This window comes from Rhinoderma darwinii, chromosome 2 (assembly GCF_050947455.1).
Source record: "Rhinoderma darwinii isolate aRhiDar2 chromosome 2, aRhiDar2.hap1, whole genome shotgun sequence".
In the NCBI taxonomy this organism is placed as follows: Eukaryota; Metazoa; Chordata; class Amphibia; order Anura; family Rhinodermatidae; genus Rhinoderma; species Rhinoderma darwinii.
The window spans coordinates 328,709,136-328,722,634 of NC_134688.1; the positions used below are offsets into that span (position 1 = coordinate 328,709,136).

The 13,499-nt window shown below is 43.0% G+C and overlaps 1 protein-coding gene across 5 annotated transcripts in view; it reads left to right on the forward strand.

Annotated features, from left to right (window-relative positions):
• AMPD2 (adenosine monophosphate deaminase 2) overlaps positions 1 to 13,499 on the forward strand; it is a 226,115-nt gene that overhangs the window by 88,049 nt on the left and 124,567 nt on the right. Inside the window, exon 1 of one of the 5 annotated variants that reach the window (XM_075853642.1) lies at positions 5,642 to 5,845. The exons of the other annotated variants lie outside the window; for them this stretch is intronic. Coding sequence (XP_075709757.1) covers positions 5,785 to 5,845 — 61 coding nt within the window. The 5' untranslated portion in view covers positions 5,642 to 5,784. Of the gene's footprint in view, positions 1 to 5,641; positions 5,846 to 13,499 lie in introns of those variants that run through there. 5 annotated transcript variants of the gene reach the window in all.

Here is a 13,499-nt window from a genome sequence, read left to right on the forward strand (position 1 = left end):
TACCCTGATGTACTCCGCCCAGTTTACATATACCCTGATGTACTCCGCCCCTGATGTACTCCGCCCAGATTACATATACCCTGATGTACTCCGCCCAGCTTACATATGCCCCCACATTATAAACTGAAAATACCAGTAAAACACTAAACAAAACTACTACCAAGCAAAATCGGCGCTCCAAAAGCCAAATGGCGCTCCTTCTTGGACTGGCAGCGTGCCCAAACAGCAGTTTATGACCACATATGGGGTATTACTGTACTCTGGAGAACTGCTTAACAATTTATGGGGCGTATGTCTCCAGTGGTACAAGCTGGGCCCAACACATTGGGCACTGAAATAGCATATCTGTGGAAAATGTCAATTTTTAATCTGCAACATCCACTGTGCACTAATTTCTGCAAAACCTTTGGGGGTCAAAATGCTCACTACACTTCTAGATGAATTCCTTGAGGGGTGTAGTTTCCTAAATGGGGTCACTTCTCTGGAGTTTTCACTGTACTGGTACCTCAGCGCTATGCAACAAGGCGTCAAAAACAAATTTTGTAAAATCTCCACTCCAAAAACGAAATTGCACTTTTTCCGTTTAGACCCTTGCCGTATGTCAAAATAGCCGTTTACAACCACATATGGGGTATTTCCGTACTCAGGAGAAATTGTGTAAAACATTTTGGGGTGTCTTTTCTCCTGTATTCCTTGTGGAAATGAAAAATTCTGAGCTAAATCTACAGGTTATTGGAAAAAAAATATTTTTCATTTTCACGGACCAATTCTAATAAAATCTATAAAACACCTGAGGGCTCAAAATGCTCACTACACATCTTATTTAATTGTTTCAGGGGTATAGTCTCCAAATTGGGATCACATCTGGGAAATTTCTACTGTACTGGTACTTCAGGGACTCTGCAAATGCGACATGGCCCCCAGAAACCAATTCAGCAAAATCTGAGCTGCAAATCCAAATGGTGACCCGTCCCTTCTGAGCCCTGCCGTGGGTCCAAACAGCAGTTTATTACCACATATGGGGTATTACCGTAATTAGGAGAAATTGCTTTACAAATGTTGAGGTGCTTTTTCTCCTTTATTCCTTAAAAAAATTAGAAAATTCTGTTTTTTTTCCAAAAAAAAGTCTCTATTCATCTTCACATACTAATTCCAATAAATTCAGCAAAAAACCTGTGGTGTCAAAATGCTAACTATACCACTAGAAAAATTCCTTGAGGGGTATAGTTTCCAAAATGGGGTCACTTTTGGGGGGATTCCACTGTTTAGGTCCATCCAGGGCGTTGCAAACGTGACACGGCACCGAAAACCATTCCATTAAAATCAGAGCTCCAAAATCCAAATGGGGGTCCTTCCCTTCTGAGCCCTGCTGTGGGTCCAAACAGCAGTTTATTACAACATATGGGGTATTTCCGTAATCGGGAGAAATTGCTTTACAAATGTTGGGGTGCTTTCTCTCCTTTATTTCTTGCAAAAATTTGAAATTTTTACGTTTTTCCAGAAAAAAAGTAGATGTTCAGTTTCACAGACTAACTCCAGAAAATATAGTAAAATACCTGTGGGGTCAAAATGCTAACTATACCCCTAGATAAATTCCCTGAGGGATGTAGTTTAAAAAATGGGGGTCACTTTTGGGGGTTTCAACTGTTTAGGTACCACAAGACCTCTTCAAACCTGACATGGTGCCTAAAATATATTCTGAAAAAAGGAGGCCCCAAAATCCAAGAGGTGCTCCTTTGCTTCGAAGGCCGGTGTTTCAGTCCATTAGCACACTAGGGCCACATGTGGGATATTTCTAAAAACTGCAGAATCTGGGCAATAAATATTGAGTTGCGTTTCTCAGGTAAAACCTTCCTTCTGTGGTATAGAATTTTTTTTATTACATATGAATTTTGTAAAAAAAAATGAAATTTGAAAAGTTCAGCTCTACGTTCCTTCAATTCCTGTAAAACGCCTAAAGGATTGAAACACTTTCTGAATGCTGTTTTGGATACTTTGAGGGGTGCAGTTTTCAAAATGGGGTGTTTTATGGGGGTTTATAATATATAGGGCCCTCAAAACCACTTCAGAACTGAACTAGTCCCTGAAAAAATAGCTTTTTGAAGTTTTCTTAAAAATATGAGAAATTGCTGCTAAAGTTCTAAGCCTTGTAACGTCCTAGAAAAATAAAATGATGTTCAAAAAACGATGCAAACATAAAGTAGACATATGGGAAATGTTAATTAGTAACTATTTTGTGTGGTATTACTATCTGTTTTACAAGCAGATACATTTAAAATTGGAAAAATCATAATTTCCTCATATTTTCGCTAAATGTTGGTGTTTTTCACAAATAAGCAATGAATTTATCGACCAAATTTTTGCACTAACCTAAAGTACAATATGTCACGAGAAAACAATCTCAGAATCAATTGGATAGGTAAAAGCATTCCAGAGTTATTTACCACATAAAGTGACAAATAACCCCTTAAACTGTCAACGGGGCGTGTAATTGGCAAGCAGGTATGTAACATCGCTGTGACACTGCGCTTCAGCTCTTGGCAGACAACTGTGTGATTTCTCACGAGCGATCACACAGTCTTGTCGTCCTTCACTGCCGAGAGCTGAAGAGTGAGAGCGTGCACGCATGCTCGCTTAGCTCCGAGCTGTGCGTGTGTGCGCACACGCTCTTCTCTCTCCAGCTCTTGCTGTGACACTGTCCGTAGATGATTAGACAGTGCCACAGCAATGTTACACGCCCCCTTGCCAATTACACGCCCCATTGACAGTTCAGGGTGTTATTTAAATATCGGGCGACAAATGTAACAGCACCGATATCTAAATAACGGAGGAGGATAGGATATTTTGTTATTTTATGCTATTACATGCTGCACTCAGCTGCACATGTATGGGCAGGTGAAAGGTTCTCTTTAAGGCCCTGTTCACACGGAGTTTTTTGCAGGAGGAAAATTCCTCCTGTAAAAACTGACCCTGGAGGTTTTCATGTTTGACGTGGTTTTTGACGTGGTTTTTGACGCGGTTTTCCAGGCGGTTTTTCAGGCTGTTTTTGCCGAGGTTTTCACACGCATGAGGCTGGGTTCACACAACCATGTTACGTCCATAATGTACGGAACGTATTTCGGCCGGAAGACCCGGACCGAAGACAGTGCAGGGAGCCGGGCTCCTAGCATCATAGTGATGTACGACACTAGGAGTCCCTGCCTCTGCGTGGAACTACTGTCCCGTACTGTAATCATGATTACTGTACGGGACAGTTGTCCTGCAGCGAGGCAGGGACTCCTAGCGTCGTACATCACTATGATGCTAGGAGCCCGGCTCCCTGCACTGTCTTCGGTCCGGGTCTTCCGGCTGAAATACGTTCCGTACATTACAGACGTAACATGGTCGTGTGAACCCAGCCTGACAGCCTTCTGTCAACGGATCTGTCACCATTGAAATGAATGGTGATGCAAACGGAACTTACTTCACACTTGCCTTTCCGTTGAGGGGTTCCCCTGACTGAAAGCACCGACGGAACCCCTGAGCAGAAACCACGCTGATGTGAACAGGCCCACATTAAAAAAAACATTGTTTTCTGTTTGCATCATCATTGACTTCAATGCTGATGGATCCGTTGCTAATGGGATTCCCTACACTGCGGTATTGGTTCAGTCGAAACGACAGAACCCTTTGCACAACGGGGACAAACAGAAACCATTAGCAACGGATCTGTCACCACTTCACACTTGCCTTTCCGTTGAGGGGTTCCCCTGACTGAAAGCACCGACGGAACCCCTCAGCGGAAACCACGCTGATGTGAACAGGCCCACATTAAAAAAAAAAAAGTATACTTACTTCTTGAATCAATTTCCCAACATCAATGTCCATTCGGTGGTACACCTCTGCTGTCGTCATTTCTGTTCCTGAAATGTTAAAAAAAAATAAAAAAGAGATGACATCCATGAACAACTGCATAACAAAATTAAAAAATTACAAATAAAAAAATTGAAAAAAAAAATCAGAAAAAAAAATCAGAAAAAAAAATCAGAAAAAAAAATTTAAAAAAAAATTCTAAAAAAAAAAATGCACAGCTCCATACATGTATAGCATGTATGGAACATAGGAGCAAGTGCACTTACTTGTATTTGGATGCAGGACTTCGGTTTTCTGTATCCCTGAGTTCTGTCCACGATGTTTTTCAGCCTCCACGAGCAGACAGGAAATGACAGCCCCTTTCTGGGCTGGACTAGCAGCAGGAGACTGCAAGAAACTCCTCCAAAACTCTCGGCAATATACTCGTCAGAAAACACCTCACTAGTTCGAGGTGTTTTTTGACGTGTCCCCATTGCTTTCAATGCGGTTTTGGACGCGGAAACCGCATCAAGAAGGGTCATGTCCCTTCTTTTTGCCGCGAGGCGTTTTTTTTACTCGCGGTAAAAAAACGCCTCCATCTCCCATTGAAATCAATGGGAGTCATTTTGGGTCGTTTTTGGCGCGTTTTCCGACGCGTTTTCCGCGTCAAAAAACGTGTCAAAAAACTCCGTGTGAACAGGCCCTAAAGAAGAACTCCAAGTTTTTTTGACATTTCTCCCTCCATTTGTACATTGGTGTTTTAGTGGGGTGCTGTGTGCAGAAATACTTGCCGATCCGTGCATCACGTCGTTTTCGGGTCCAGCGCCGCCCACGTGATCACATTCTGACTTGGTCTGAAATCACTGTGCTTTAGCGAGAACCGGAACTCAGGCTCTCAATGCATTCCTATGTGAGCCAGAACGAGATCCATAGGAATGCATTGAGAGCCTGAGTTCCGGATTTCTCAAAAGCACAGTGAGCACGTGGGCGGCACGTGGGTCGCAGTCGACTGCGCTTTTTATTATGTCGGAAAAACGGAAATCTGCCGGAACGGTGACAAACGGAAACCATTAGCAGAGTTTCCGTCACCATTGATATCAATGGTGATGCAAACGGGAGCTGTGGTTTCCGTTTGACTTTCCGTTGCGGGGTTCCACGATGGAAACCTCCGACGGAACCCCTGAACGGAAAGCGAACGATGATGTGAACAGGCCCTAAACGGTGTCTGGTCCTGAAGGATCAAAATACCTTGTCCTGAACGGGTTAAGGCTTCGTTCACATCTGCGGCATGGTTCCGTTCATGGTTTCACTCAGACCTTTCCGCCATTGATTTCAATGGTAATTCTTCTGTTGAAAGTGGTTTCCGTTTGTCTCTGTTCCGTAAGGTTTCTCTTTTTTTTTGGGCGGCATCAATAGCATAGTCTGGTAGCGGCGATAAGGGCGGCAAAGGGAGGGTTTCGCATGGTGTGTTTACTCTTAGCTATGCATGAGACATAAGTGAACAGGGAGATCAGGGCTTATGGACAAAATTGTAACAGACACTGTATGAGGGAAATATAATATAGTCTACGATATAAAAGCTTTGTGTATTAGCAGAATGGGATTACATCTCTCACAAGAAAGCAGCCATTTTGCAAGTCACTCAGGAACATGATTTGACAATGTCTTTGTGGCAAAGATCATGACTTTGTGTAGAAGCCCATGTCTGTCACTCTCCTGTGAGCCTTGCAGGTGGCTACACGACATGCTGAGCATTATGAATTCATCTCTGCCTGGTTCCCCTCACACTGTTGCTCGCAAAGAAGGAGGAGCCTGCAGTACCAACTCCACCAATACTTCCCAATCCGCATCCATTACTATACACAGCATGCACTGCCAGGGCACACGGACGTTATAGAATCACACACAAACGCACATCTAGTTCATTCACGGGCGCACGGATTGTCAGCCACCATGTCGGCAAGCAAATCTCCTTTCAAAAAGAGAGCCAGTTTACAAGCTCCAAGCCCAGCAGGTGAGTATGGAAAGGAGGGGCATCTATCTAATCGATCGATATCTATCTATCTATCGTCTAGTATAAATGTATTTCTGACACACACAAAACCTGTTTTTTGTGCGCTATGAGTACATTAGACTTGCTTGTAAAAAAAAAGACTAGAAGAAAACAAAAAATGGCGCGGCAACCAAATTATTCTGTAGTAAAGAGGAATTCCGTGTCGGTGTGTACTTTAGGGACATCGTGGGCATCCACCCAGTACGTCACCTGAGGGGAAAAAAGGGGAATAGGCATGGCTGGGGGCGCTGTAAGGAGGCATGAGATAGTAGTAATATGGTGGTAAACCTGTAAACATGAGAATTGCTGAGACGTTTCATAGCTGTACAGCGGGGGTGGCACAGGGGTGTCCTCCGGCACTGTGGCACGCATGTAAGCTTTGTCACATTCTATAGCGTTATGCTAGTCTGAAACAACACAACAGTCACATAGGAATGCAGTTGTTTATAGGAATACAGATCTGTCAAGGAGGCACAGACACTCCTGAATAATGCCAGGCTGTGCCACTTTTCTGATAAATCAGTTGCACCTGGTGAAGTAATGCCTTGGTACAAACAAGAAGAAACAGAACGAATACCATTGCAATTATGCCACAAAGTTGGGACTGCATTATTGCTTATGATATGCCAGAGAAAAACGTGAGGAGGAAAGGGTAGTTCTGACACTTGACCAGCATGAAGGTTGCATCATGCAGCGCAAGGGGCTACACCATTGTTTTATTGTACATTACAGAATTGTCCAGCCCAGGCAGTCCTCAGCGTCATTGCTACACTGGAGAAGTATATTTAAGGCCGGATTCACACGAGCGTGTGCGTTTTGCGCGCGCAAAAGGTACATAAAAGCTCCGTGTGTCAGCTGCGTATGATGCGCGGCTGCGTGATTTTTGTGCAGCCGCCATCATTATGACACTCAGTTTGTATGTTTGTAAACAGAAAAGCACGTGGTGCTTTTCTGTTTTCATTCATAGTTTTTACTGCTGTTGCGCGAATCACGTACGTCACACGGAAGTGCTTCCGTGTGCCGCGCGTGATTTTCACGCACCCATTGACTTCAATGGGTGCGTGATGTGCGAAAAACGCACAAATATAGGACATGTCGTGAGTTTTACGCAGCGGCCATACGCTGCATGAAAATCACGGAGTGTCTGAACGGCCCCATTGACTAACATAGGTCCGTGCGACGCAGACGTATATCGCGTTCGTCTGAATAAGCCCTAACGGGTAAGGCCACCCGTAGCTGCTGTTGCTTGGCCGAAGTTTGTCTGCAAACTGTGCTGGCTTGTGATTTAACAGCAAAACTGCGCAGGTTTCTAATTCCTGTAAGGGTATGTTCACACTTTATTAGGTTGTGACAGAAAAATCAGTCACTGGATCTGCCTTCAAAAATCAGCGTGTTTTCCACTTGGATTTTGTTGCAGATTTTTTACCCATTTTAAACAGTAAAATTAGTGCCTGGTTTTGGGCGCTTTTTGGTGCACAATGTTTTGCGTGCTGATTTTGGCGTGGAAAAAGCAGCAGAATCGGTGTGCAAAAAATGCTAAGTGAACATACCCTTCAAATCCACACAGTTTTTGCAGATAAACAGCAATTTTACCTTAACCCCTTAAAGACCAGGCCAATTTGTGTTTTTTCATTTCTGTTTTTTCCTCCCCGCCTTCCAAAAGCCATAACTTTTTTTATTTCTTCGTCGACATAGCCATATGAGGGCTTGTTTTTTGCGGGACAAGTTGCAGTTTTCCGTGGCACCATTTATTGTGGGGGGGAAATGGACAAAAAACCGTGATTACGCCATTTTTTGGGGGGTTTCGTTTTTACCGCGTCCATCAGGCGGTAAAGACTACATAGTCACCTTATTTTACAGGTTGATATGATTACGGCGATACCAAATTTATATGTTTTGTTTTATGTATTACCACTTTAAAAAAAATAAAACTGCTAAAAAAAAGTTTCGTGTCGCCATGTGCTGAGAGCCATAACTTTTTTATTTTTCTATCAATTTATGTTGTGAGGGTTTACATTTTGCAGGGCAAGCTGTAGTATTCACTGATAACTGATGATTTTGGGGTACATGCAACTTTTTGATCACTTTTTATTAATTTTTTTTGGAGAGCTAAGTTGACCAAAAAACAGCAATTCGCATATATATATGAAATGAGGAATAGAGTGAGGGTATGTTCAAACGCTTAACAAAAACCGTCTGAAAATACGGAGCTGTTTTCAAGGGAAAACAGCTCCTGATTTTCAGACGTTTTTTGAGCAACTCGTGTTTTTCGCTGCATTTTTTACGGCCGTTTTTGGTGCTGTTTTCAATAGACTATGAAAAACGACTCCAAAAACGTCCCAAGAAGTGTCCTGCACTTCTTTTGATGAGCTATCATTTTACGCGCCGTCTCTTGACAGTGACGCGTAAAATAAAGGCTCGTGGGAACAGAACATCGTAAAACCCATTGAAAGCAATGGGCAGATGTTTGTAGGCTTATTAGGGACGTTTTTTCAGGCGTAATTCGAGGCGTAAAACGCCCGAATTACGTCTGAACATAGGCCGTGTGAACATACCCTAAAGCAGCACAGCGACAGCAGTGGGTGCTGGCCTCCTAGGTTGAGGCTGGGAACCCTTGGCTTGACAAAGATCCCATAGAGATGGATCGAAACGTTGCCTGCCTGGTGTGAATAAACACATCACCTTTTCTCACCATTTTTTCTGGAGTGCTGCCTCTTCATTTTTTTGGGATTATATATATATATATATATATATATATATATATTTTTTTTTACGGCGTTCACCGTGCGGGTTACACAACGCTATATTGTGATAGTTCTGACTTTTACTTTACCAGTTACGTTAACTTTTTTTTTAACAATGCTTTATGGAAAAAATGGGAAAAGGTATTTTTTGGGTACTTTTAATGTTTTTATAAAAAAACTTTATTTAAAGAGGCTCTGTCACCAGATTTTGCAACCCCTATCTGCTATTGCAATGTAGATTACAGTAACGTTTTTATTTTTAAAAAACGAGCATTTTTGGCCAAGTTATGACCATTTTTGTAGTTATGCAAATGAGGCTCGCAAAAGTCCAAGTGGGCGTGTTTAAAAGTAAAAGTCCAAGTGGGCGTGTATTATGTGCGTACATCGGGGCGTTTTTAATACTTTTACTAGCTGGGCGCTCTGACGAGAAGTATCATCCACTTCTCTTCAGAACGCCCAGCTTCTGGCAGTGCAGACACAGCCGTGTTCTCGAGAGATCACGCTGTGTCGTCACTCACAGGTCCTGCATCGTGTCACGAGCGAGGACACATCGGCACCAGAGGCTACAGATGATTCTGCAGCAGCATCGGCGTTAGCAGGTAAGTCGATGTAGCTACTTACCTGCAAACGCTGATGCTGCTGCAGAATCAACTGTAGCCTCTGGTGCCGATGTGGCCGACACGATGCAGGACCTGTGAGTGACGTCACAGATCTGCACTGCCAGAAGCTGGGCGTTCTGAAGAGAAGTGGATGATACTTCTCATCAGAACGCCGAGCTAGTAAAAGTATTAAAAACGCCCCGATGTACGCACATAATACACGCCCACTTGGACTTTTACTTTTAAACACACCCACTTGGACTTTTGCAAGCCTCATTTGCATAACTACAAAAATGGTCATAACTTGGCCAAAAATGCTCGTTTTTTAAAAATAAAAACGTTACTGTAATCTACATTGCAGCGCCTATCTGCTGCAATAGCAGATAGGGGTTGCAAAATCTGGTGACAGAGCCTCTTTAAAGAGACTCTGTCACCACATTATAAGTGCCCTATCTCCTATATAAGGAGATCGGCGCTATAATGTAGGTGACAGTAATGCTTTTTATTGAAAAAAATGATCTATTTTTTCCACTTTATTAGCGATTTTGGTTTATGCTAATGAGTTTCTTAATGCCCAAGTGGGCGTGTTTTTACTTTCGACCAAGTGGGCGTTGTACAGAGGAGTGTATGACGCTGACCAATCAGCGTCATGCACTCCTCTCCATTCATTTACACAGCAGCATCGCGTTCTTACTAGAACACGATGTGCTGCCACATACACAGACATTAACGTTAATCAAGTGTCCTGATAATGAATATACATGACCTCCATCTTTTCTGTGAGATTCCAGCAAGCCACGCGTAATCTCGCGAGATTACGAGGTAAACGAGATTTTGTTTCCCTTGCTGGAAATCTCACAGAAAAGATTCAGAAGTGTCAGGATTCTGAATACACATGACGTCCAGGCTGGAGGTCATGTGTATTCATTATCAGGACACTTGATTAACGTTAATGTCTGTGTATGTGGCAGCACATCGTGTTCTAGTAAGAACGCGATGCTGCTGTGTAAATGAATGGAGAGGAGTGTATGACGCTGACTGGTCACTGATTGGTCAGCGTCATACACTCTGTACAACGCCCACTTGGTCGAAAGTAAAAACATGCCCACTTGGGCATTAAGAAACTCATTAGCATAAAGCTAAAAATCGCTAATAAAGTGGTTTAAAATAGATCGTTTTTCTAAATAAAAAGCATTACTGTCACCTACATTACAGCGCCGATCTCCTTATATAGGAGATAGGGCACTTATAATGTGGTGACAGAGTCTCTTTAAGTGCTTTTTACTAGTCCCTCTAGGGGACTTGAACCAGCGATGATTGGATCGCTTGCATGATATACTGCAATACTAATGTAGTATTAATGTATTGCAGTATATCATGATACTGACAGTCTCCTTTGAAGCCTTGCCAGAGGCAGGGCTTCAAAGTAGTACAAAGATGGCAGACCTGGGGGCCTTCATTAGGCCCCCAGGCTGCCATAACAACCATTGTCACCCACCGTTGGAGGGGGGACACCCCCCTGATTCTAACATTTTAAATGCTGCAGTCGCGATTGACCGCAGGATTTAGGTGATAAACAGGTGGAATCAAAGTGATCTTTGATTCCGCCTGTTGCAGTGAGTACGTGACATGTCGTTAAGGGGTTAAAAAAAATTGCAAACATAAACAAGCAGGCAAAAACTCCATGCTGATGTGGCCGCTGCGTTTGACTTTACGCTAAAAAGCTAGCAGTGCCATTTAGGCTAGATTCATACCCAGCATTTTGCTTCCTTTTTTGTCTGTTTTTCGCTGTGTTTTTTTTAGTGACGATTTAACAGATTTTTTTATGCCTTTTTAGTGTGGCCTGCTGTAAAACTAGGCAATTGATTGGAAAAAAACTCCACAAAATTCATTGCAGATAACCAACATCATCTTGCACATTTTTTTGTTTGTTTTGTTTCTCCCCAGTATCAACTGTATCTGCGTCCCCAGGACACAGGTACATTTGAATCCCATTGTAGAGCAGGGAGACGTCCGTTCTACTACTCACTGTGTAAAGCCGGCCGCTCATGGCTTAGTGCAGACAAATGCGATGATGTCACTTCCTCGCGCCTGTCTGTGCCGGCTCGGTAATTATATTTTCGGAATTCTCTGAACTTCTTTCATATACCAATGTTTCAGGCATCCTATTGGTCCACGGTATATACACTGATGATGGAGGTTATATACAGGTTTGATGGGGTAATATACAGGGTTGATGGGGATTATATACAGATATGATGGGGTCCCTGTATATTACCCCCATCATCCTTATATAAAACCCCATCATACCTGTATATAACCCTCATCATACCTCTATATAACCCCCATCATCCCTGTACATTACCCCTATCAACCCTGTATGGGATGATGGGAGTTTTATACAGGAATGATGGGGGTTATATACAGGGATAATGGCTGTCTAGTATATACCGGGATGATGGTTGGTATATACAGGGATGATGGGGGTTATATAGAGGAATAATGGGGGTTATTTAGAGGGACCCCCATTATCCCTGTATATACCAGCCCGCCATCATCCTTGTATATAACCCCCATCATCCGTCTATATATCATTGAGGCGGGCACTGTCTGCTTTCTGTGGCACGCGGGCATTGGGGAAAAAGAAGAAGTAAATGGGGCGGGCATTGGACATCATGGACAAATAGAATGGCAGAAACGCCGGTAAATGGCAGACGTCCAGAGGAAAATAAAGTATGTGCCGAGCCACACAGATGGCAAAGGGATCTTCTCCACTACTCGTTGGAATGGGGTTATGTATTTTATTATTTTTATTAGGCAGTATTGGGGCATTATACTCCGTGGGGGCAGCTATGGGGCATTATACTACGTGGGAGCAGCTATAGGGACATTATACTGTGTCGGGTCACCTATCGGGGCATTATACTGTGCGGGGGCACAATGGCGCATTATACTGTGTGGGGGCAGATATGGGGGCATTATACTGTGTGAGGGGCTATGTTTCAGGTATATTATATACAGTAGTATACAGCAGACTCAGGTGATCTATACTAATTAAATTGCGTTATATGCATATAGGGGACATGGCATGCAAAAAGGGGTGTCTCCTAAAATAGTTTAATAATCGTAATCGAGGTTACATGTTCAATTAATTGAATTAATTAATTTTGATTTAGGACATAATCGTTCAGACCTAGCCTGCTGTTACATTAAAGTCTATAGCAAAATATAAAATGTACTATATAGAACTGCGTTTTGGTTTGTGGCGTTTTTGAGGCAATTTTGTGGTCAGTGGCATTTTTGCCAAAACACAGCATGCTCTGGGTATGGCGTTTTTTAGGCATTTTTATCAACAGCTTTTCTATAGGACTACAAAAATGGCATAAAAAAGCATGTTACATTTTAATAAAGCTGGCGTTTGTGGAAGCGTTTTTTGATGCAGTTTAAGGGCCATTTCACACTGTTTTTTTACACGTTTTTTGATGCGGAAACCGCGTCGGAAAAGGCGCCAAAAAACTTCAGAAAATGCGGAAAAATACAAAGGCGTTTTTTCCCGCGAGCGGAAAAACCGTCTCGCGGTAAAAAGAAGCGACATGCCCTATCTTGAGGCGTTTTCCGCCTCAAAAACCCTATTGAAATCAATGGGAAACGGAAGTAAACGCGATTTTTGACACAAAAACTGCTCATGGTTACTCCTTTCTGTTGAAGAGATAGCTAAAAAACAAAGCCTAAAAAAAACGTGTCAAATATCGCTGCAAAAAACACGTGTGGTGCACAACCACTTTAAAAAACCGAAGCTTATTTTTCCAGGCAGAATTTTCTGCCTGCAAATACCTCAGTGTGAACATACCCTAACCCTTTCCCTCTTTGGCCACTTTTGACCTTCCTGACAGAGCCTCATTTTTCAAACCGGACATGTTTCACTTAGGCATCATTTACACGAGCGTAATATACGCGCGTGCTTTTCACGCGTGTCGTACGCATCTATTAGACCTATTAGTCTATGGGGCAGTGCAGACAGTGCGTGAATTTTGCGCAGCGCGAGTGCGTTGCGTAAAACTCACGACATGTCCTATCTTTGTGCGCTGTTCGCGCATCATGCACCCAATGAAGTCAATGGGTGCGTGAAAACCACGCATGCCGCACGGAAGCACTTCCGTGCGAACTGCGTGATTCGCGCAACAGCTGTCAAACTGAATGTAAACAGAAAAGCCCCTTGTGCTTTTCTGTTTACAAACATCCAAACGGAGTGTCATAATGATGGCGGCTGCG